Source organism: Rissa tridactyla, chromosome 4, assembly GCF_028500815.1.
Source record: "Rissa tridactyla isolate bRisTri1 chromosome 4, bRisTri1.patW.cur.20221130, whole genome shotgun sequence".
Lineage (NCBI taxonomy): Eukaryota > Metazoa > Chordata > Aves > Charadriiformes > Laridae > Rissa > Rissa tridactyla.
In genome coordinates, this window is record NC_071469.1 from 44,573,157 (window position 1) to 44,597,004 (window position 23,848).

Below are 23,848 nucleotides of genomic sequence, written 5' to 3' on the forward strand. Positions count from 1 at the left end.
TCAAGAAAGGTCATTTGGTACCCAACTACTTTTTCACTGCTCTAATGGGGTTGATCCTAAAGCCCTGCTCAAATTATCTACTGGGGCATTTGCAATTTTTCTGATCAGATCTTGCCCTTTCATGTGAATTACTTTATTTCTCCTAGCACATTCCATATCGTTCATCTTAAATAAATGCTGACAGTAGAAGCAGTTGTATTCAGTGCTATGGTAGATGAAAAGATATATTTAAAATTTACGAAGAGCGACTGGAGATCCCTTTAGTGAACGTATTAATTTATTAATATGATCAAACTATGTCATCCCTACATTAGCATGAATAAAGTGCTGCAGGTCCACATTCGGGAAAAAAAAGATGAAAAGATGGTGTAACTTTGGTTTATCAGTGACAAATACCATCATATTCCCTGGCTTTTCATGTAAGAAACATGCTGAATTTTTGTTCTCTTGTACCCTGAAAAGCCATAATGGTGATTCCTAGAGACAGACGTCATATATACAGAATTTGTGTGTAATTTAAACACACTTATCTGTTAGTAAACCTTCCTATAGTGTCCTGAGCATCTTTTCTGACAACCTGAATCATGTTATTGACAGTTCTCTCGTGGAGAATGGAGGGTTAGATCACATGTGGTTTAGAGGTGAAAATTGAATACCCTTATCCTATCTAATTCACTCCGTGGCTTTTACCTCACACATCTGTCTTCATCTCAGAAAAGAGAAACTGCTGGAGAATGCTGCTGCTCGCAGACATCTGCTAGAGGAGTCAAGGCTTCTGCAGAAGTTGCTGAGGAATTCCTTTGAGGTACAATTACACAGGATTCATGGTATTCTGGTCTCTTGAAACATACTGCACTGCATAGATCTGAATTCCTGAAGAGATTTACTGTGAGAAAAATCAAGGAACTGAGTCTGGAATGAGATGATATTAGGAAAGACAAGGATAAGAGTGAAGGGATATTTTTCAGCTTTCAAGTCACAGCTTCCCTCCAGTCACCATATGAAAGATCTACTGTGCATTGGAGGCCAGCAAAATGCAGAAGAAATAAATGCGTTAAAAGGGAACATGCCACCATCTTAAAATTCATGGGAAGAGACAAATTAGTTCTTGTGGGATACTGGCAATGTGGTAGCAATAGGGAAGTAATTGCACTTTCTCCCCCATACACACATGCACCCACTCACTTTCTCCCTGCATGGGGACTATATCATGGAGACAGCCCCCTTTCCAGGTAACTGCTGGTAAACAGGGATATAGGGGTGACTTCATTATGAAAGACATGAGGAGCTTAGGGAAGCAGAACCTCAGGAGGACTACTCATTTGTGTCCCCACTCACTAGTCCCATGTCTTATACATATGAAAGGAGGGCGTGGTAGGTTGGAGCTGAAGAAACACTGAAGGTTATGTCTACTTCTCTTCTTTCCTCCCCAAAGGTGGCTGCCTGGATCAATGAGAAGAACAGCATTGCCCAGGATGATAGCTGGAAGGATCCAAGCAATCTGCAGACCAAACTGCAGAAGCACCAGACTTTCCAAGCAGAGATCATGGCCAACAGAAATCGCCTGGACTCCATCAAATCTGTGAGAGAATCGGGGTTGATGGCAAGGCTGGGCAACTGGCATGAAAGACTGCAGATAGTCTGTTACAGTGATCTCAAAAAAGCCAGGGGGAATCACTCTCCCCTCACTGACATCATTCACACTTCCCTGAGGGGACTGGGAAGCTTATTCTTTTAGTCCATCAAGAACTTGTGTCCATTGCTTTCTTTCAACTTCTATCTCATTGTCCAGCGTGACCTTGCTATGTATATTCACTGTGCATGCAATGGAAAGGGGTTGGTGTTTTCAACAAAAAATTTAGTCCACTGACTTTAGGGACATCTCTCTGGGGTGAATGCCACTTTAGAGGTGCACCTATTTCTTTGCAGCAGGGAACCTAGCTGATTGGATGCACAACTTCAACAAGCCAGATAAGATGTATCCAACAAAAAGGATCAAGAAAAGTTTTCAAGAGTTGCCTTTGCAGAGACATGCTGGTAGGAGAGATACGAGGGAAGTCTGACAAGCTTTGTCAGATACTTGGCAGAAGCTGTGATCAGATGATGAGTTTGGAAGGACAGACTGTTACGTGTTTATTAACCTTATTTTCAGCACAGTGTTTACTAGCTGTATTTTGCAATAAATGATAACTAAGCATTAAAGATAGATTCCCTCCTCAGACTCACCCACATCCAGTATTGCAGAACCCCAACATAAACTTTTTTCTTTTTTTTTAACCCCCTCCTGTGCACAGACACAACAGGAGGGTTAAAGGGTGGAGTTACAATTCTCTCTAAACTAATCTAGTTTTAAAGAGTTGTTTGCACAATCTCTGTCTCATTATTTGTTGATGCCCTGTCTTTTTTGTTTGGAATAGCCTTAGAAGCTGCTCTTTAGAAGAAAATTAACATCTGCTGTCCTGGTATGGCATCTTTCTCTTGCTGTGCCTCCTCTTCCCCATTGCAAAACGTAGAACTAGCTCAGTTTAGCTTTCTAAAGCAAACTTGGTCACAGCTTAAGGGGGACTTACAGACTCTTCTACCTGATGAAGGTCTTGCTGTGCCCCCTCTACCTCTTCCTCTGCCAACCAGTTAAGCATCTGCAGCTCAGAGATTAGAAATGCAGATAAACTTTTATTACATAATACAGTGGGAGAACAGTACATGGTTTAAAGAGGTTTTATTATATCACACAGTCATTCACTTGTATGAGATACTTCTCAACATGTAAGGAACAGAATAGAAAAGGACAGGTGGCTGGGCAATTTCAGTGATCATAGAATGCAGAACATCACAGAAAAAACTGAGTGCTTGCAAACTAGGCTCACTGCCAGCTTTTAGGCGATGCAGGTGTTATGTAATGAAGATTCTCTTTACCCTTTGTCTTCTAACATTGCCTTCTAGCATTTCAAATAATTTCAGAGGCCAGAAAAACAGGAAAATCAGCATCTGCCCTAGTTTCAATAAGCATTTTGCTTTTATCTGTTTTTAGTTCGTCTCTGCAGCTTCTATCTCTTATGTTACAAGATGATGGCTGCAGCTGGCCCTTTGCATAACAGTGCCAGTAGACTGTTTATGGAGGTAAAAGTGATATATTCATTCAGCAAACTAAGAAAACTTTGACTGTTCTCTCTGCTATAGGAAGGGGAGAAGATGCTCCGTGAGAAGCACTATGCCCCTGAAGCCATTCAGTCCAGACTACAGGAAATGGAAGAGCTATGGGAGGAACTGCTAGCAAGTTGCCAGGATAAATGGGCCAAGCTGCAAGATACTTACAAGGTAATACAGGGGTGCCAGTACTTGGGTTTGGTGTCATTTCCAGAGATAGCTTGGCTGCCTTGCTACACATCTCATCTATGACTGTGTCACTTGATACAATCAGACATGATTCTTAAAGACAATTAAAGCAAAGAAACTACTAAGTGTGGAGCAGAGATTCCTATGGAGGGAAAGGGATTTGTAGGCTCTGTTCCCTTCTGCTTTCTGCTGCTAGTTTAGATCAGGATTCTAGAGGGGCATACTGAGGGAAAATGTGTTCACTCATATATGTCAGCTCTCTGCATCTGTCCCCATGGCATCTTTTCTCCAACACATTGAGAAAAAAGCCCACATTATTCTAGCTCCAGGCATATGACTTCTGATGACTGAGTTTTGCATGGGCTATCAGACACTCTGTGGGTATAAAATAGAGCTCTCCCTTTAAATGGCTTTCTTTTAAGGTACTGCGTCCATTATTTGTATTTGTGAAACACAATTAAGATCAGCTCTTGTTGTTCTCCGCATCTGTTCTTGCATTCACTCTGACTGAATTGTCTTCTTCATTTGGACCACCATCATATCTGGGAAAAGTTCACCAAGCACCAGAAAGTTTCTCTGTGTCTGTGTGTAATTCTTACTGAAAGTGGCCAAGATTTTTATATCATATTTTCTGACCTAAAGGTTTAAATGACCTTTTCTTCGTGCTTGTCCTCAGGGCCTTCATTTTCAGCGAAGTGTAGAGGATATGGAGAAATGGTTGGAAGATGTGGAAAATGAGTTGAAAGCACCATATAGTTACAACGATCTGGTGGTTTTGAACAGTCATCTGAAGAAACAAGAGGAACTGGAGGAAGATATTGCTGGCCATAGGGACCGGCTACAAGAGCTTGTGGTCACAGCTCAGCAGTTCCAGAAGGAGAAGCATTTCCTTGCTGATGAACTAGAAGAAAGTGTGGATCAACTGGTGCAGAGGTGTGTGAGTGCCTGGCCTTCTTCTGCCATCATTTTCTTATTTTTATCAGCTTTTTTCTTCCCTGCAAATGTTTTTTTCTTTCCTTCTCTACATCGTTCTGAAAAGAACATTTTGCATTCAGTCCTTATTAATCTGCAGTCCTCGTTGGGTTTTCTTTAAAACCTACAGATACAAAAGTCTTCGTGATCCTCTGCAGGAGAGACGTGGGAGTCTGGAGGCAAGCAGACTTCAGTACCAATTCTTCCGAGATGTTGATGAGGAGTTGGCCTGGGTTCATGAGAAGCTCCCCATGGCTTCCTCCAGAGATTATGGCCAATCCCTAGCAACTGTTCAGAGTCTACAAGAAAAGCACCAGGTAATGTCATGTGACAACAATTATCAGTCTTTAGAATCAAAGAGAGATCGCAGAATTCAATTTGCCTCTGGCAAACTTCATCTGCTGTGTTTTGGCTAACAGGATTCAAGATGCTAGGGATTACTCTAATCCATGTCTGATAATAATGACATTTTTTGAAATATATGTCCATGACTTGGCAACATGTGGGATTCAATAATGCTTGTCATTGCAGTGGTGTAGGTACCACACCATATGCTTTTCTGTGGACACATTGGGTCTGTTGTGCATCCTATCATAGCTTCTTTGGGCAGCAGATGTCCTAACAAATATGGTTTGAAACTCAGTAAGTACATTGAAGCACAATGATTCTCAGATGTTTCAGGATGAGCTCCCAGGAAAACATCTTTCCCCAAAACTCTTTCTACTCTGGAGGGAGGGAGTTAACAGGATATCATGATAAGCCTTAGCTGACCTTCGTTCCACTGGCAGCTTTCAAGATAGCTGCTGAATTATTTCACAAGGTTCAGATGGGCCATCAGAGAAAGCAGTGCCTGGACCACTGTCATCTCAAGTACCAATAAAACAGCAGCTGTCTTCCTAATCATTTATTAATAAGGAGCACTGTCTCTTTGCAAACATGAGGTGGAAGGAAAAAAAATAAAATCCTGCTAAAAGTTTCCAGCAGCTATTGGTATTTAATTCTAGCAAATAACATTTAAGTGCAAAGTCAAGTGCCTCTGGGGAAAGTCTGTGCAATCTCCAATAGGGCTGGGAAAGACAGAACATCTTATAAAGTGGCAGTATGTATTATATATATATACATATAAATAGAGAGAGTAAGCTCAAGCATTTGGTGCAGTCTTCATGTCTACAAATAAAAGTCTGAACTTACAAAATATCTGAAATGCCCCCAGGGTAAAACATCAAGACTGCTACAGGTGACATACTAGGACAGGGATGAAGTCTCTTAAAAAGTTGATTTATCCTAGATGTACTCACAATTTAATGAATGCCGGTTTTTTTAATGCCGTTTTGCTTCTTATTGTCCTGGAAGCAGAATTAAAATATAAGCTTTGAATTCTCAATCTTTTAGTAGCTAGAGTCACTACGCCATTTTTTTTTAAATGTTGACTTACAGGCAAACAAATGTCAGATGTAACATAACAGTCAATAATTGAATATACTATCAGTTCCACCCTCCATTGTTTGTCTTAATGAGCCAGATTTCCAAAATTCAGTCCTTGGTCCATTACCACAAAAAAGATTGTGTGTGAAATGTATCAACCTAAAAAAAAAAAAAATACTGTCTTGCAAAACTGCATTTACACACAAATATAATATGCATACACACAGCTGCTCTGTTTGGAACAGTTTCCCCCCACTCCTCCCCTCCCCCCCTCCTTTTTTTTAAATTCCTGTTGTTATAAACGAAGTACTGTGAATATATGTTCCTAAATGTTCAACTGCAAAGTTGTTCTTCACGCTGCTAGCTTATTATTAATACACAGTACAAGATGTTTTGTAATCTTTGCCACTGGATTCCATTCTGCTGGGGTCAAATATGGTGTCACTTTTCAACAACATAGTGGCTATCTTGAAATTAATAGGGGGAAGTTAAAGGCAAGATTAGAATCAGAGCTCTTTCCCAGCCAAGCCTGATATTTAAGTTGAAAAAGCAGCTCCTCTCCTCAGAGAAGGCCTCTCTCCTACATTAACACTGCACTGCAGTCTAACTCTGAAACTGCTTGTTTCACAGCTATGAAAATAAACACAACAATTGTAAAATGGTGGGGTTTGTTTGTGCTCAAGGTGCTCAGGTGTAGTTAGCTGTGGAATGCGCATCCACCCACAGACAAATTGATGGCATGGTCCTTAGCCACCCAGGCAAATATCATATTAGGGGGCATATGGAGGTATGCACATGGTTTTAAAATCTACTAGTCTTCAAAAGTTAATTTCAAGTAAAGTCTTTGAGAACTGGTTCAAGTAGTTTTCTTCTCTCCTTGTCCTCTTGGTTGCCTGGTAGTATGTATACTCACAGTGTTTGCAATGGCTGTTATGCAAAGCTGCATCTTCTACAAAGGTGTTGGCAAGTGGTAAATACTGATAAGCAGGTGAATTGATTGTTCTTCCCTAGACATATTTTAATTCAAGAAACACTGTGTAATGGGGTGGAAGTGGGTTTATCTCAGTGGAATCTACAGATAAGAAGTTTCTGGTTAGAACCTCTTCCCTCCACACCCTGAGGTGGACACACACCAAGGTCCAAACTTCATGTCTATATTTGATTTCTGTAATCACTCCTTCATCCCCCAAAAAACTCCTCCACTCCACTTCGAGCGTTCACTCAGTCTTTGCACCTCTGACCCATCTTTGTGTATAGAAAAGAGATTTATAATGGAATTGCATGACTGCATTATCTGGTATAAAAATCTCCATAACGTTTTTTTTTGGTCTGTCATTTTACTCTTTACTCTTTCCAGAATTTGGAGAATGAGATAAGCAGTCGGGATGCTTTGACCAAAGCAGTGCTCAGTACAGGGCAGAAACTGGTAAGGGGAGGCCACTCAGCCTCTCGAAAGATTATGGAGCATCTGAAGGAGCTTGAGACTTCTGTAGAAACCTTGAAGGCAGAGGCTCAAGAGAGGAGACAGCGGCTGATGCAGTCATATGAGGCCCATCTGTTCCTGAATGAGGTAAAGATGGTTCATGAGAGATTTATTTTGGTCTTTCTTTGCTTAAAAAAACCAGTACCTGTATTGTTGGATGGATGTAAGTGCTGAGATAGGAGCAGATTTTTCATATCTGGTAAGCATAAATACAGTGGAGAAATAACAGTTACTTTTCCAAGTAACTGAAGTGAGGGATAAATATGTAACCTTAATTACTGGCTTCTGGGTACATATTTTGTTTGAATAGTGTCTGCAAGATTGCATTACAGGAAGGCACCTAAGCTGGTCTCTGTTTTCACTGATGTGTCTCTTTGGGCATCCAGCTTTCTTTGTCTTGACCTAAATCACAGCTGTGTTCAGGCTCATCCCTGTATTTTTTACAGCTACTGGAGGTGGAGGCATGGCTGGCAGAGAGGAGCTTCATTCTGGAGACCTCTGATTATGGGAAAAACGAAGAATCCACACAAGCTTTACTGCGTAAGCTTGAAGCTACCAAGCTGGACATGGATGGTTTCAGACCCCGGATTGAGAAAGCACAGGAGACAGGTGCCAGCTTAATAAACAAAGGCAGCCCAGAGAGGTAAGAAAGTGAAAACAGGCTTCTGTTCCACATATAACAGAAATGCCCAGAGAAGGCAAATACAGAAAAGTTCAACCCTCAGTGGCTGCTTGATGGCTTATTCAGAAATATGACTTCAGGGGACATCAATCCATCCTTCACCACCATCACACACACTCAGCCCCCAAAAAGCTTTTTTTAATGTTTTCATGACTGTTGTTTTTTAACAACAGGCCAATTCTTTGTCCGTTGTCTATTCCCAGGAACTCATTTACCTAGTTCTCATTTACCATAAACTTTCAAAAAACACTGTGCTTTGGAAAGGAAATGGACATTCATGACGGTTCACTGTTTTTCGTTGTCAGTTTGCTTTTATATCTGTGGAGGAGGAACTGAAAAGAACAGCCATTCATATGAGATACTTTAATTTCCTGAACTAGCTGGTTTTAATGGCTTGGTGTAACTCACTCAATGATGTTATCTGGTTTCTTCTGTATTTTGAAGGTGTTGTAAATTCAACCTGTCAGAAAGAAAATGTTCAAAAAGAACAGTAAAACAAAGACATACCTTCTGATTCTTGTTCTTTGCAGTCCGGCCATACTTTCAAAGCTCCAGGGGATCCTAGCAGACTATCAGTCTCTCCTACAGAAGGCTGAGACCCAGAGAAAATGCCTGCAAGAACAATTCCAGCTCTATCAGTTTGAAAGAGAATTCCAGCTGGTGGATGCATGGCTTTCCAGTAAACAGTCTGTAGCAGAGTCCGATGACTATGGGCAGGACTTAGATGATGTTGAGGTAAAAGAAAAAGAAAGATATTGTATGTATTGTGTGGCAAAGCAGGAATATATTTGCTGCAGATTTTGCGTGGCTGCTGACAGTAAAGCATGTTACAGTGACAAAAACTAAGTGAAGCAGTTTTCTCTGCAGCAAGAACTCAGACTGGTTTCTGTCTGCTTATACAGGGCTCTCTGAGATAGCATCTTCCAACAGAAAAAGTAGATGCCTCAGAAAGTTAGCTTTTTTGGGGATAAGGTGAGGTCAGCGCACTTCACTCCTGGCCCTGATTATAAATTCGACACAGCCTAAAAAATTGGACACGACCAGGGCCATGGTCTTGTAACAATTTCAGTGGAAAACACTGAGATGTGGTGTTCACACTTCTGGCTGATGATTTCAAGGATAAATTTCTCCTCAGGGCACACAGTACAGAGAGGTATCATTCACAGGGTCTGCTCCTCAACAATCGCTGCATTATGTTATGTTAAGCCTAACGGGTTACGTTTCTTAGCTCTTGATCTGGGCAGTCTCTGTTTGTCAGGATGTGGGTGATTTTTCTCTGTGACATAAGATGCTAAATGATCAAGACAATAGATACCGTCTTCTGACTCCATACCATCTGGGTTTATCAAGTGATTTGCACTTGTAGACTGCAATACATAGCTTTTGTGTTATATAGTACAGAGAAAGTGATTCCTTCTGCCTCTCTCATAGAGGTAGGCAGAAATTCTTGTATCTAAGTCTGTGTCACCATTTATCCTGCAGGTGCTGGAGAAAAAGTTTAAAGATTTTGTAAATGAGGTGAAACCTCTGGGACATTCCAAAGTTGTCTCCTTAAATGAGTTAGCATCTAAACTAGAGAAGGAGGGCCACAGCAAGATGGACATTATCCAGAAGAGAACAAAGCAAATCAATGAGACGTGGGAGAAACTATGCCATGCTATCCAGACAAGGACAGAGGTAGGAAATACATGAAAAACTGGGGCATTGAATTCCCTGCAGTTTCCCATGTTCCTTCTTCTTTTCCTAAACCAGTGCATTGCTCATGTTGAAACACCATGTTTATAAGAGCAATGGGTATATTCTGTTCTATTCTTTCTTGGTCCGTTTCCCTTTATAGCTACTGCTTACCCTACTGTTCCTGGCAAGGCTTATACTTGAAAGATATTTGTCAGCCTAGAGTAATTCTGTTTTCCTTAATTCACTGTTATCCTTGGTTTCTTGAAAAACTAAGCGAGTCTAATGGTTTACCACCACTAACAGGAGGCTGGCTCTGGCACTCACTGGACTCTTTATTGAATGACTTCAGCTTATTAAACAAGCTGAAAACTCTTCAGATTTTTTTTGCTGAGTTAATTACTTGAAATCAAAGAAGGCATATGGGAGAGAAGGTGATAGAGGACACAGAGACAACCACCCTACCTTTTGCCAGCATTTAGCTGTTAAATCATCACACCCCCTCTCATGAAACTGAGGTCACAGATGTGTTTGAAAAGCAGAGAGGACACATAGAACTCAACAATTCTGTTTGCTTTAAGGAGAACATAAAATATAAGATGTCCTCAACTCTTTTTCACTAGCGTTACACACACATTTTGCTTATGAAATAGGCAATCTCTATTGTCTATTAGACAATAGACCCTCTATTGTCTATAGTGTTAGCAGCACTAAATACATGATAATTGTTACTATGTAGTTTGAATGTAAAATATTATAAGAACATTTTTTAATCCTCTCATTTCAGAAAACCTAATTTTCACTTAACTCCTCTTATTTTCATTGTTTGCAGTGTAGGCCTCTATTCCATGCAAGTTTTTTAAGACACTTACTTTGGTTGAGAGAGCTACCTGGAGAGGGCAATTCATGCTCTCCAGCTTGATCATTTGTCTTATGTAGAGATAAATTGCTCTTTGGAGACATCTGATTCTTTCCATTGACATAGAGAACTTGAGGAAACTGGGTTGGCTTGAACACCTCACTTTCAGGTGACTTAATTGGGAAGGTGTTTCATTCCCACTCTTGTTCAGTCTGTACTGCATTAGGACGTACTAAGGTTGACCTTTTTTGTGCTGCAGATATGTTATATAGTATTACCGTTAAGTTGTTTCTTCATTCCAGAATCTAAGAGCAGCCCAACAAGTTCACCAATATGATCATGACGTCGATGAAATAAAGGGTTGGATGCAGGAGAAAGAGGCAGTGGTGGATATAGATGATTATGGATATGATCTTCCAGGTGTACAGACACTTCTCAGCCAGCTTGAGGGAGTAGAGGTAAGGGGATCTGCCATGAAACAGTGTCAGAAAAGCATTAATGGCAAAAAAAAGAGGAGACTGATGCTTGATTTGAAATCCTCTCAAGTGCCTTTTTTGCAGGACAACAAAGGATAAATTTATTGCACCCTGAAATATTCATTGTGCTTCTCAGAAGAGAGGCTTTTCCTCCTGTTTTTAACATTGTGATATTATATTATTAACGCTTTTACTTCTAAGGATGAGCTTCTCTTCTAAAATCTGTTCCAAATTGTTATTATAATTACAAAGGTATCATCTGAGCTACAAGAGACTTCAACTCCACACTTATCAAAATAATCAGTGTGTCACATCTAAAGACTCTTCTTTGGTGTTTGATGATGAATGTTAAAAGGCTTTGGGAGGAAACTGAGAGGAAAGTCTTGACAGAGTCATATTTCCAGCCTCTGTGCAGCCAGTGGCTAGAAAAGATATGCACCATCTTTAAAATCTGCTTTTGATAGATGTAAGATAGATGTAAGATGCTCTTACAATCCATTCTGTCTCTGTTCCAGAGAGATCTAGGAGCCATCATGAAAGAGCTGGAACGGATTCGGGGAGAGGCTTGGCACCTCAGCCGCACATACCCTCAAGTCAAGGAAAACATTATGGAGAGACTCACAGATGTGGATGAGTGCTGGGGAAACCTGGACAAGAAGTTTCTGGAGAGGAAGGCAAGACTGAGCCAGGCAGAACAAGTCCAGCTCTACTTCAATGACTGCAGGGAGCTGATGTATGTATTGGCCCCTTGAGTTTGGCAGTGGGCCTTATTTCATGTCTTTCCCATATAGGATTTTCTAAATTACACCTGTCAGTTATTTGACTCCTGTCCCAGATGCTCTGCAGCTTGCTTGCAAATCTCTTTGAATAAATACATGGCATCTTCTCAACAGCACTTCACAGAATTTACCACACATCAGAGGTGACCGTGCCACTCCACTTCAGCACAGTGTGCATGACAAACCCACATTTTTAGACTATTTCCTAGACAGTCTTGGAGAATTCAGTCACTCTGGATAGATTTGGCAGTCTTACAATTCCAATTGAAAATACTGTTGGTTCTGTAGGAAGATAGGTGAGTCTCTGCTAGATAGTCAAGTAATTTATACACCTATACAGACACCAGCGCCCATTTTTCTCAGAGTCAAAACAACTACATTAAAGATAACCTTCTAGAATAGGTTAGCACTTGCTCAAGTGCTGAAAGTGTTTCACACACATGTATTTAATACGATTGGCCATATGCACACACTCTTCTGTCCATTCTTATTAGGGGTCAGTGTTTTGCAAGAATTCAATTGCTGGAAAATTCCATGATTTTTTTTTCCTTTTTTAAACTGAATTAGAACAAAATGATGAATGTTTAAAGCATCTACAAAGTCTACTTTTTAAAAAAAGATATGTTGAGCTAAGCATCTCATTTTGTTTAAATCAATCACGCCAAAGTATCCACAAGCAGAGGTCTAATGTAAAAATTGAAATAAATAATGGAAATATGCTATACTCAAAGTGGCAGACCAACATTAAAATATTATATTTTATAATTTTAATGTTATTTTTATCAAAATTGATACACTTTTGATGGAAATAGTGTTTTTTAAACAGGATTTCTCACAGAAGAAATATGGACATTTTTAGTTCAGTGTAGTTAATGGAAGAGTTAATCCATGACAGGAGTAGAAACACAAAGACAGTGAAGTGGTTACCACTGACTATTGGACATTTACTACGCTAAGGGATAGATCCTGAGCTCAGGTAAATCAAGATGCATTTGTGTATGCCAGTTGAGGCTCTTGGAGTAGAAAATTTTCCTTAAACAGTACCTTCTTTGCGTGAGTGCTCTGTATGCGTATGAAGTACGTTCATGCATGTTGATAAGATTAGATGGACATCTGAAAGTCTCTGTGTCCCGGTACCACGTATAAAAGTACTGTGAATGTATACAGCCTGGGCATTTGCAGTTACAGTTCTTTCTGAGGATTTGAATGTGCAATGCTTCAGTGTGTACAGATGCTGCAGCTGCCTTTCTAACAGGCTACATATTGAAACAGCACTGGGAATATTATATCAGGTTATAAAAGTCCACAGATGTATGAGTGAACCTTAACCAGTGTTTTGGTATATTCCTGTCTTTCGTGAGCAAGTGAAAGTCTGTATGCATGTCTCTGCCGCCATAGGATGTGTGCATTCCTGAGTATCCAACAGACTCAGATTCCTTCTGTTTTTCACCCTTTTGACTCTATTCTGTAGGGCCTGGGCCAATGAGATGCATGCACTAGTGATATCTGAGGAACTGGCAAATGATGTCCTGGGAGCTGAACTGCTTATCAAGCGTCATGAGGAATACAAGCGTGAGATAGAGAAACAGTGGCTAAAATATGAAGAAATGCAGCGGGCAGGAGGTGACCTGATGAAGAATGGACATTTCATGTCTGTGGAGGTGTGTTGATGAGTTAAATATTTTCCAAACAGGAGTGAACAAATAGGACATTAAATAGGCGGGAGTTGCAGCTTTGTCTCTCTTTCAAAACAGAAGAACTAAACAGGAGAATCAGGTTCTCTACCATTAAAAGCTGCAGACTTCATGTCACATGTAGGAAAAAAAAACCCCACCTTTTAGAGTTCTTACTCCTCTAACAACTGATTTTGAAGCTGACCATAAAAGAATAGTCTCTGGGTTGATGATGACTATGTGGGGGGGTAGGGAGGTATTGCTATTTCACAGAAAAGATGTGCCACATAAATGAGATTTTAGCATTTAACTACACAAGACCTAGGATAAAATACATCACAATGCAATCAACTATAGGATGGAGTGACGTCCCTGAGTAGACAAAAAGGTATGTAATTTTCAGAAATGTTATAGACTCAAAGGGGCAAGAATGTTAAAATTTCTGTGATCCTGTTATCTATGGTACCTTTAGACTCTGACCTTTGCAGTGGTCCCAAGCTTGTCTTGATACTGTCAATAGATCCAGAGATCACACCATCAACAACATCTTCAGAATTTATGCAAGATTACAATACTTCTGTTGTAGAAAGAATTAGAGAACTTTCTACAGTTTAAGGCTCTCCATTGTTGCCTTGCCATAAATGGATGTATTTGTTGAATCTTCTTGTTCTCACTAGCTCTATACTGCAAATTGCCTGGGTATAAAGTTTCATTGCAGCAAAGCATATAGCAGAATATTGGTCTTATAGTATGTGGAATATGCATACAATTATAATATATAGCTATACAACATGCAGGCTAAATGAATTCAAATAAGAAAAATGAGGACCCAGACATCCTTTCTAAACTATGTTAACACCAAGAAGTTATCTAGAGGTCATCTTCTGGTTCATGAGGACAGACCAAACGCTACTTGGCTGTCACATGAAAGCCTGATTGGATTTTTCACCTCCTGGCATTGCAAATGTTGTTTTTTCTAGATTGAAGAAAAACTGTTAGAGCTGACAGACCTGATGAAGAAGGTAAAGGAGAGCTGGGACATGAGGAAAGAGTTATATGAAGAAAACTGGGAGATTCAGTTGCTCCGCAGAGAGCTAGAACAAGCAGAAGCATGGCTGGCTGCCAAGGAGAGCTTTCTTTCAGATCCTAGCTATGGGGTGAGTAAACACTGCAACGCTATTGAAATGTCTCTCAGCATATACAGAGTGCTTGGAGCATGTGTCACCTTGGGCCTGAAGTTAATCACAATCTAAACAGTAATGCACCCTTGAGATAACAAAGGGCAGGAGCTCTGTCCTCTTACAGAAGTGAGGCCAGGACAGTTGCTGTATTTTACATGGTGATGGGTTCCAGGAGATGGTGGCTACCAGGGGGTGGTAGAAGACTGGGAAGAATTCCAGACCATTTTTTCACATAAAAAAAACCTGCAGAGGGTTCAACCTTCATTGTCAAGCTGAAAGCCTGTTTTGAAAGGTTTTTTCCTCACCTTGTGTTGGGCAGTAGAATGTTTTGCACAGAAGACTTGACAGCTAGGTTTAAATTCCTATTTAAACACCAGATCCATAGTTTTTGGGTTTTTTTCTTATTATTGGCTGTCTTCTGATGGTTTATAAGATGGGAAAACAATGTCATAAACTTGGGTATTGAAAACTAAGCAGAGAGCAAGAGAGATGTTTAAGATACCTATGTTGTAGGGCAGGAATAAACTCTGTGTCTAGCACAAGCTGGAATCCAAGTACTTAATATGTATGTAAACAGTTATAGTTGGAAGTCATGGTACTACATGGCTTTGCAGAAAAAAGGAAGGTTGTTATTTGAGCTCTTTTTTTCATGTACAGCAGACAGACTGCAAGCTACAAACATTTTCTTTTAAGGGGTTTAGACATTACAGAATCACGGAATCTTCAGAGTTGGAAGGGACCTCTAGAGATCATCTAGTCCAACTCCCCTGCTAGAGCAGGATTGCCTAAAGCACATCCCTCAGGGCTGCATCCAGGCGGGTCTTGAAAATCTCCAGAGAAGGGGACTCCACAACCTCCCTGGGCAGCCTGTTCCAGTGCTCTGGCACCCTCACTGTAAAGAAGTTTTTCCGTGTATTTGAACGGAACTTCCTATGTTCTAGCTTGTGCCCATTGCCCCTTGTCCTGTCACTGGGAGCCATTAAAAAGAGCCTGGCTCCGTCCTCCTTAAATCCACCCTTTAGGTACTTGTAAACATTAATCAGGTCCCCCCTCAACCTTCTCTTCTCCAGGCTAAAGAGTCCCAGCTCTTTCAGCCTTTCCTCATAAGGGAGGTGCTCCAGTCCCATAATCATCTTGGTTGCCCTTCGCTGGACTCGCTCCAGTAGTTCCCTGTCCCTCTTGAACTGGGGAGCCCAAAACTGGACACAGTACTCCAGTTGTGGCCTCACCAGTGCAGAGTAGAGGGGGAGAATGACCTCCCTCGACCTACTGGCCACAGTCTTCCCTATGCAGCCCAGGATGCCATTGGCCTTCTTGGCGACAAGGGCACACTGCTGGCTCATGGATAATTTGCTGTCTACCAGGACCCCCAGGTCCTTCTCCTCAGAGCTGCTTCCCAGCATGTCCACCCCTAACATATACTGGTGTTTGGCATTCTTCCTTCCCAGGTGCAGGACCCTACACTTGCTTTTGTTGAACCTCATTTGGTTCTTCTCTGCCCAGCTCTCCAGCCTGTCCAGGTCACGCTGGATGGCAGCACGGCCCTCTGGAGTGTCGGCCACCCCTCCCAGCTTGGTATCATCAGCAAACTTGCTGAGGATACACTCTGTCCCCTCATCTAGGTCATTAATGAATATATTGAACAAAATTGGACCAAGTATTGACCCCTGAGGGACACCACTGGTTACAGGCCTCCAACTGGACTCTGTGCCGCTGATCACAACCCTCTGAGTTCTGTCACTCAGCCAGCTCTCATTCAATTACAAAAATTTCAGAATCATCATTTGGCTAAATAGAATGGGTAAATCTGAAAATTTTAGGCATAATCTCTTCTGATGGACTTGATTTTGGACTTCTGTATCTGATAATATTTCCATTCAGGATTCAGTGTCTGAAGTAGAGAAATTACTGAAGAAACACCATGATTTTGAGAAGATGCTCGCAGCTCAGGAGGAGAAATTTGCTCAGCTCAGCAGGAAAACTAAGGTGAGAAGGTCAATGAGCTGTCTATGAAACAAGATAATGTGGGTTCTTTAATGTTTGGGGCTCAGTCACTCTATATAAGAATTAACGCTTGTGCTGAGATGGAGTAAATGACTGACCAAAGCTGAGACACTGCAGATAGAGCAGCTAAGAATGAGACCCATATGTGGATCAGAAGAGTCTTGCTAGCTTGCAAAAGCTCTAGAAGGGAAGTTTTCTTCTGCCAGGAGCAAAAAGAGTGTGTGTCGTTGCAAAAGGCTGTGTGAGAAACAGGGTGATCCCTCGCTACATGGATGGAGAGATTTTGATTCATTCAGAATTTCGGTAGGGAGCTGCAGCCACCTGACAGTGCTGGAGGATAGCAAAGGCCTGAAAATAAAGGACACCAAGGCAGAGAGAGGCCTTTTTCCTTCTGGCATCAGAGTTCTATAATGAATTGTATTAGGTACCAAAAATATTCAGTCAGCCTCCCACGTCTGCGTCAATGGGTTTTTAAATTACTTTCTTGAAATAACCAGCGAAACAGAGCTTTTGTGTTTGGCATTAGGCTAAAAATTAGCTTAGCTGAGTCTGCCTTTTGTTCAGTGGTTTGTGAATTGGCTAAACGAAAGGATAAAGGTCCTCCACTCTAAAATTTTCCAGCAGAACACCTCTAGATACTCACTGTTCCCACAGAAAACTAAAAGAAGCAGTGCCACAGAAAAGAAAAGAAGCATAGTTTCTCTAGAGCCTATTAAAGACTCAGCCATTAGAGAATTTAGCAAGGGCAGGATTCACTGTATTTGAGATTAACTGCCATCAGTATTCATGGTTTGGGCAGCAAAATAGTGCCCAGAACATAGGAATTAAGTTCAGTTCTAACTCTAAGAATGCTAATGCAGGTACAGGCCTTAAAATTCAATGCCAGGAAAGAATGTATTTGAAAAAGTATTCCTGCTTAAAATAAAATAAAAAAAAAATCTTAGGTAAGTACCCGTGAGTGCTATGAAGGTAATTTTAAAAAAGTAACACTTGTGTCCTACAGAGGGAGATGAATCTTCTGAAACAAGTGGACACAGAAGAGAGTGAGCAGAAGGATAAAAGCAAAGTTGTTCGGGTTCCCTCTCTGAAAAGAAAAATGTCTGACAAAAGGAATACACCACCAAAAGTGCCAGAGATAAAGAGCACAACACCACTGCCATCTGTGCCCTTACCCAGCCTGTCCTGGAGGGCCCCACTTGAAACTATTTTCTCCCCCATCGAAAAGTCTCCATCAACGTTCCAACGATTCACTGCTGGGGGAGTCCCAGAAGTGCTGAGCAGCAACAAAACAGAAATGGAAGCTGAGAGGACGCTCAGTGAGATTATCACTCCACCTACACCAAAGACAGTGGATCCACGAGCTACATCTTTGGAAAGTCACAGTTCTTTAAGCTCGCCTTTATCTCCTATTCCCATAAGCCAGCAACACAGCAGCAGTTTGTCAGAATCGTATGCCACAGGCCTCTTATCACCTCAGGAAAAAAGTGCTGGAGGCTCCTCTTTCTCCAATCTGCAGACAAAAGTAATGGCAACTCCACCCGAGCCTGGCCAAAGGTCACTAGATAAATCACCAAACTTAATGCTGTCTGACTTCTCTTCGCAGAGATTAGAGAATACATCTTCCGTAAGTCCCGGGGATTTCCGGCTCTCTCCTCACAAAACTGCTGTCCTGTGCTAGTTAAAATAAGGAAACATAGGAAGTTTTGTATGAAAGTCACGGAGCACTATACAGTAGGCATTTCAGTGGATACACTCATGGATCTGAACAGCCAGAGGCATTTCATATGCCTTTGCAGTTGATACACTTTCCAAAAAGATTGTTGACTTAAGCAGCTAGGTATAGCTTAAAAGCATTTTTAATTTGGTCAGCTTTATTGCCTAGGTTTTAACAACTGTATTGTTTTCTGTTTTTCTTTCCCCAACTGGAGGTTATTCATGGTGCTGAATACTCAGCAGAGCACTTAACAAGAACCAGAAGATGCTGTCTCACTAGGAGGCAAGACTGCTGATTTACCCATACCCTCTATGTGAGGTGGTGGTGCTTAGTGTCCGCTGAGGTTAGAAGTCAGAGAGAGGCAGGACTTAGCGGCATCCTTGCCAAAGAGCTGCCCTGGTGCAAGACTAGGACCAGCAATTCCTGTTTGCTCACCCTGGCAGGAAGTGCACTGTAAACTCATGGACAGGTAAAAATTGTTCCCTTTCCTTCTTGCACTTTAGGAGGAATGTTTTTGTCACACATCCAAGTGTGCCAGTACAACACTATACATAAGTGTAACTCAGTATTATTGCAGGGGTGGTGTGAATAACTTCAGCAATTTAAGTTGTAAATTGTATTTAATAATATAAAAATAATATTAATTAATTAATACACCACGATAGAGGAAATTCCATGAGCAAATTGTTCTAGAAGGACGTGAATTATCTTCATTTAGGTAGTGTATCAGAGATGTAACCGCAACCTAGAGAGAATTTCTAGCAGTGCTGTGTATGTGAGGGCTAGAAGCAGTAGAGATCAGTTTCTCTGTGTGGAACTTTTCTAGAAAGTCCTACAGATATTATAATGTACATTTAAGGCACCTTTTAAAGTTAAACAGCAATGTTCTTTTGTGTCTCAGGTTTCTGCAAGTCTCCAGCATATGGAGGGATTCCTAGAAAAGAGAGACCAGCTCCTTCCAAGAAGACAACAGGTAGAAACAAATGCTGTTATTCTAGGTTAATTCATCTTTCCTTCGAGTTTTAGTCCAGATCTGGTCTGACTCCTTCAGCATAAACTCTTGCTGAAGAGGAGCTCAGGACTGTGGGTTTAATTAATTTACTACTAAAACACATGCAGCTGTGTCCACTGACTTTAGCAGTACCTGATCAAGTCCTTAAGAGAAAGAGACAAGGGAATTTTTACCTGTCGTGGGAATCGTGCAGAACAGGGTCTGTCTACATTTAATGGATTTATGAACCAGAGCCTAGGCTGTATGAACATGTTAAGTATGTTCCCCTAATTATAAATACAAGTTTCAATATATCAATTGAACTGAGGGAAAAAAAAAATGAATATTTTTAAAAAAATTTAAAAATACAAGCTTGTATCAGCATATGATGGGGTTTTGGCAGAGGAAGCCCTCACTCCCATGCCTCCAATGCTTATAATTTCTAACTGTGCTAGAAGAGAATTAAAGTTTCCATTTATCTTTGAAGAAGTGGTTTGTTTAATCCAGGGCTGAATGAAACTGAAATCTGAATTCTCATCCTGGGAAAGAATCTCACTTCAGGCCAGTAGGCTAGTGATCATAACAGGCAGGAAATTTTCTAGTATTCACCACAAATCTGTAGGCACCAGAGTGTTTGCAGAGGTATTGCATGTAAACAAGTTATCTTGGATTGTTTGTCCCATAGAATATTTCTTCTGAAACTTTTAACTTGAAAGACCTCTAAAAAATTGAATCTGGTATGGACTCCATCTTCTGGAAGAAAAATTTAGGTTTTCCTCTCTTCTGGATACACTGAATTTAGTCTGCTGTGATACTCAACTTCCGTCTTACCAAACAAGAAAAACTATGACTTACCTTCCCCAGGACTTTTTCCTTCCTTTTCTCTGAATGACCCAATTGTCAACTTGATTCACTGACATAACAAAATAAGAATATACACAAGTAATGGGTTCCTTCATCCAGAAGGGTCTCATGGCGCTAGGCTAACCTTTCACTGGTACGTAGTTGGGGTAAGAAATGGCAGCTGCTTTTGCCCAGTATTCAGTACCATTCCACTGGGGTTAGTTTAGGATATGAAGAAGAATTCAGCAGCCACATTAGATTGAAACCACACACTTAAAAAAACAAGACTGTGACCAGAAGGCAAGGGCCAGAAAAAAGCGAAGCTTTTAGGAGTCACTAGACATGAGTTCGATTACCCACCTTCTCTCAAAGATGATGCTGACCACAACATGCTGTAGTGTTTGCTTGCATCATATCATATCATATCATATCATATCATATCATATCATATCATATCATATTTTACCATTTTTTCAGTCATGACTCAGAGAGACCTGTCCTGAATCACCCACACCAGAAACTACAGCAGGTTCTGTTTTTCTAGGAGATAATCATGACTAAAAGAGCTTCTGTGATCATAATCTGGGGAGCTCCTGGCTTCCTATGGAAGTTGCACATGAAAGATTTCACTACTCCAATAAAATATATAGCTAATAATTGGATTTTATTACCATTTCTATCCATGTAGCCAGGCTCAAGGTCTTGGAAATCCTTCTACGTAAAACTTGATGGATTAAAGCTTGATTTCTATAATGATGAAAAAGAAGCATCTAAGGTAATTTGGTTTTTGAATCCTTCTAGTTACGTTTGCTTTGCTTTGGGACTGGGGTAATCAGTTCTCTTTCAAATGTCAACTGAGTGAAAATTCAACAACTCTTCAACTGATACCAACTGTAAGACAGAATAATAAGCTTTCAGAAATTTTCAAGCATATTCCTTAAAAGAAGTATCTTATTTGAGAATTGCCTTCAAGACATAATGCAATAGCCCATTGTTCCTCTGTGGTTCTTCCTATTCAGTGATTCTAGTTATAAAGCAGAGAAAGATAGTGTGGGTGTGTAGTCAGCCCGCAGGTTGGTATGGAACTGAATCCTAGCAGAAAAGACACACAAGACATTTTGTTATAATTTCATCCCCCTTCAGAACGTATCCACGCTCCTGTCCCTCAGCCTTGCTGGTGCCAAATGTGAGAGGCTGGTAAATTACATCAGGAAAAAGAATGCCTTCATGTTGCGGTAAGTCTTAAGAAGTGCACTAATAAAAGCCTACACAGCTACCTGTACTGTTACAGTCACTTAAGACTGTATGTTGTTAGGAGGCATAACCAAAGTGTCTTAAGGGCAGCAGGTATAAGAAAAAGCTGACTAGAATTCACCTTCTCCTATCTTTATTTACAGGCTGAGAGATGGGGCAGAGTATTACTTTGCAGCACCTTCTCAGACACTGATGGAGGACTGGCTGCAATCACTACAGAACAATATAGGTACGTTCTCGCTTCAAGAATGAACTGTGTTTTTAGCAAGTGGTGGTGAGAGAAAGGGAACAGAATGAGAAAGTGGCCTTAGTATGGGGGATTTTGAGCCGTCCTTTTTGTCTCTGTTAGACAGCAGTACACAAGTCACCTGCCACCTTGCGATGTAATGACCTGGCAGGAGAATGCCCAGGGTGATTTGCAAAGAAGCCTTTCAGTTGTACTGCAGCCAGCATCAGGTTATTCCCAGGGAGGAGGGGCCTTGCCCAAGGACTGTATTCATCCTTTTATTAAGGGGTTGCTTTGAATCTTGATCAACAGCTTTTCTGTTGATGTAGAAAAAGATCTAGCTTCTAGATCTAGCTTCTAGATCTCTTTCTGGACACCTCACTAGGCTTACTGGAAAGGAAGCCATAGCACAATTATAACAATGATGTTCAGAGAAAGTTGTTACGGACCCAGAACTGGCAAACTCTGCCTCTAACACTACTTCAGAAGGTTTTTATTTGCGTTCTTTGACTCTGCAGGACAGAGTAGCAGATCACATTCCACAATGCTGCTGCAGCCTTTCACCCCAAACACAGAGACTTCCCAGACAAGACCATGGGATTTTCCAGACAGAGACTCTGCTGAAAGACTAACCAGCAAAAGCTCACTCCCAAGGTAGGGGCTCTGCGCTTCAAGGCTGAACTGATGTCACTGCTGTTTGTGCTTAGGTAGCAGACACCTACAAAGGGAGATTGCCCTGACATCAATAAGTCCCTCTTCTCTGCCACTAATCCAGTAAAATACATTATTCTTGAGTATAACCCTGCCTCAATTAATTTGTGCCATTTATGATGTGCTACAGACAGTTTTTAAAAATGGGCCTGACTATAGTCAGCCATATCATGACTGTGGTTGATGACCAGTTGGGACACCCAGAGGAATTCTTGTATCACCTATTGTAGGCACCAAAGTTCTTGAAATAAAGTATCTGATCTGAAGACTGGGTTACCTGTATGCTCAACAGAGAGAGGCTTGTTCCAACAGATGAGGGAATCAGAGCAGGAGTCTACAATAGATGCCTTGGATTTTCCTCTGAATATTCACTCCAGCAGCATCTAAGAGAAACCCAGCCTCCTAATTTAAGGAGCCAAACCAGTTGTCTAAAGTCGCACTGTTTGAATACTTTCCTCAAAGGCTGTTTTTAGAATCCAAACACAGGCATGTAAAACACAGACAAATGAGGAAATTTGGCCTGTAGTGTACATCAATTTCTGTTGCGTTTGGAGTCTGAAAAATCTAACAGACTGTGATGTGAAATCCTAGTCCCTCTGCCTGAGGGATGCCTAACAAGTTCTTACATATACACAGTGACTTAAACTCCCCTATGATTGTACCTGATTTTCTGATGATGCATGTTGTTGATAGGAGAACACCTTCCTTCAAAATCAAACCAGAGAGAGAGTCTGCAGAATTTTCCAGAGATTTTAAGGATGATGGGACTACAGTGACGCGAGCCTCCATCACCACCCTGAGCCTAGAACAAACTGGTAATCAAACAAAGCTGCTTCCATCTCTACTAGAAGCAGGAAGAGAAAAATGACATTTGCCTCAATGAATACCAGATCCTTCACCATTACATCTTAATCCAGCCCTCTGGAAACGTATTGATATGTTTTAAGTTAATCACTACCCTTGGAACTTATTTTAATTATGTGTTAAATCTAGTAAAACCATTAAATATACTTAAACAGGACTGCATCTGGTATACTTTTGTGTATACGATGACTCTGTCATTCATAATATCACCTGAGCGATATCTACTCCAAGTGACCTAATGGAAGAGGGAAGGGCAGAGGGACCTTTAGGCCAGACAGTGACTCTGTGAGACAGAAATGGGGAGCACTGAGCAGAGCTCGAGGTGCAAGCTGTGAGTGAACAGCAGCCACCTTGCAAGTAGCTTTGCAAATATCAACGGATAAGATTTAAGAGGGTTGGGCGGTCTGTGCACCACAGGAGCAGAAGTCTCAAAGGGAACATTTGTTATATAATTCCTGCAGCGTTCTGTAGTCTCCACGATCTTTCATTTTTACAACATATTAACCAACAGTTTCCTAACTATTTTCCAATTCTTTCTGGATGAGGTTACCAGGAAAAAAAGTCCCCCAGAGTTACTAATTTTTAAGGGAATCTGAAAGTAAAATAATGCATCAGCAATCAGTCTTTCAGTGTAAAATGAGAGGAAAAGCAGGATAGCAAGGAGGAAGACTGTTCCCCAGACCACTGCTCTCAGAAAGACC

At 41.0% G+C, this 23,848-nt stretch overlaps 1 protein-coding gene across 2 annotated transcripts in view; it reads left to right on the forward strand.

Annotated features, from left to right (window-relative positions):
* The window catches only part of SPTBN5 (spectrin beta, non-erythrocytic 5), a 98,651-nt gene extending 75,294 nt beyond the window's left edge, over window positions 1-23,357 (forward strand). For both annotated transcript variants that reach the window (XM_054197910.1, XM_054197911.1), the window contains 21 exons: window positions 715-805; window positions 1,436-1,582; window positions 3,181-3,318; window positions 4,013-4,269; window positions 4,439-4,625; window positions 7,091-7,303; window positions 7,663-7,859; window positions 8,429-8,633; window positions 9,381-9,575; window positions 10,734-10,889; window positions 11,423-11,640; window positions 13,158-13,347; window positions 14,340-14,516; window positions 16,422-16,526; window positions 17,548-18,168; window positions 19,160-19,231; window positions 20,781-20,867; window positions 21,236-21,327; window positions 21,490-21,575; window positions 22,091-22,226; window positions 22,977-23,357. In XM_054197910.1, coding sequence (XP_054053885.1) covers window positions 715-805; window positions 1,436-1,582; window positions 3,181-3,318; window positions 4,013-4,269; window positions 4,439-4,625; window positions 7,091-7,303; window positions 7,663-7,859; window positions 8,429-8,633; window positions 9,381-9,575; window positions 10,734-10,889; window positions 11,423-11,640; window positions 13,158-13,347; window positions 14,340-14,516; window positions 16,422-16,526; window positions 17,548-18,168; window positions 19,160-19,231; window positions 20,781-20,867; window positions 21,236-21,327; window positions 21,490-21,575; window positions 22,091-22,226; window positions 22,977-23,151 — 3,745 coding nt within the window. In that variant the 3' untranslated portion in view covers window positions 23,152-23,357. The remainder of the gene's footprint in view (window positions 1-714; window positions 806-1,435; window positions 1,583-3,180; window positions 3,319-4,012; window positions 4,270-4,438; window positions 4,626-7,090; window positions 7,304-7,662; window positions 7,860-8,428; window positions 8,634-9,380; window positions 9,576-10,733; window positions 10,890-11,422; window positions 11,641-13,157; window positions 13,348-14,339; window positions 14,517-16,421; window positions 16,527-17,547; window positions 18,169-19,159; window positions 19,232-20,780; window positions 20,868-21,235; window positions 21,328-21,489; window positions 21,576-22,090; window positions 22,227-22,976) is intronic.
* The last annotated feature ends 491 nt before the right edge of the window (window positions 23,358-23,848 follow it).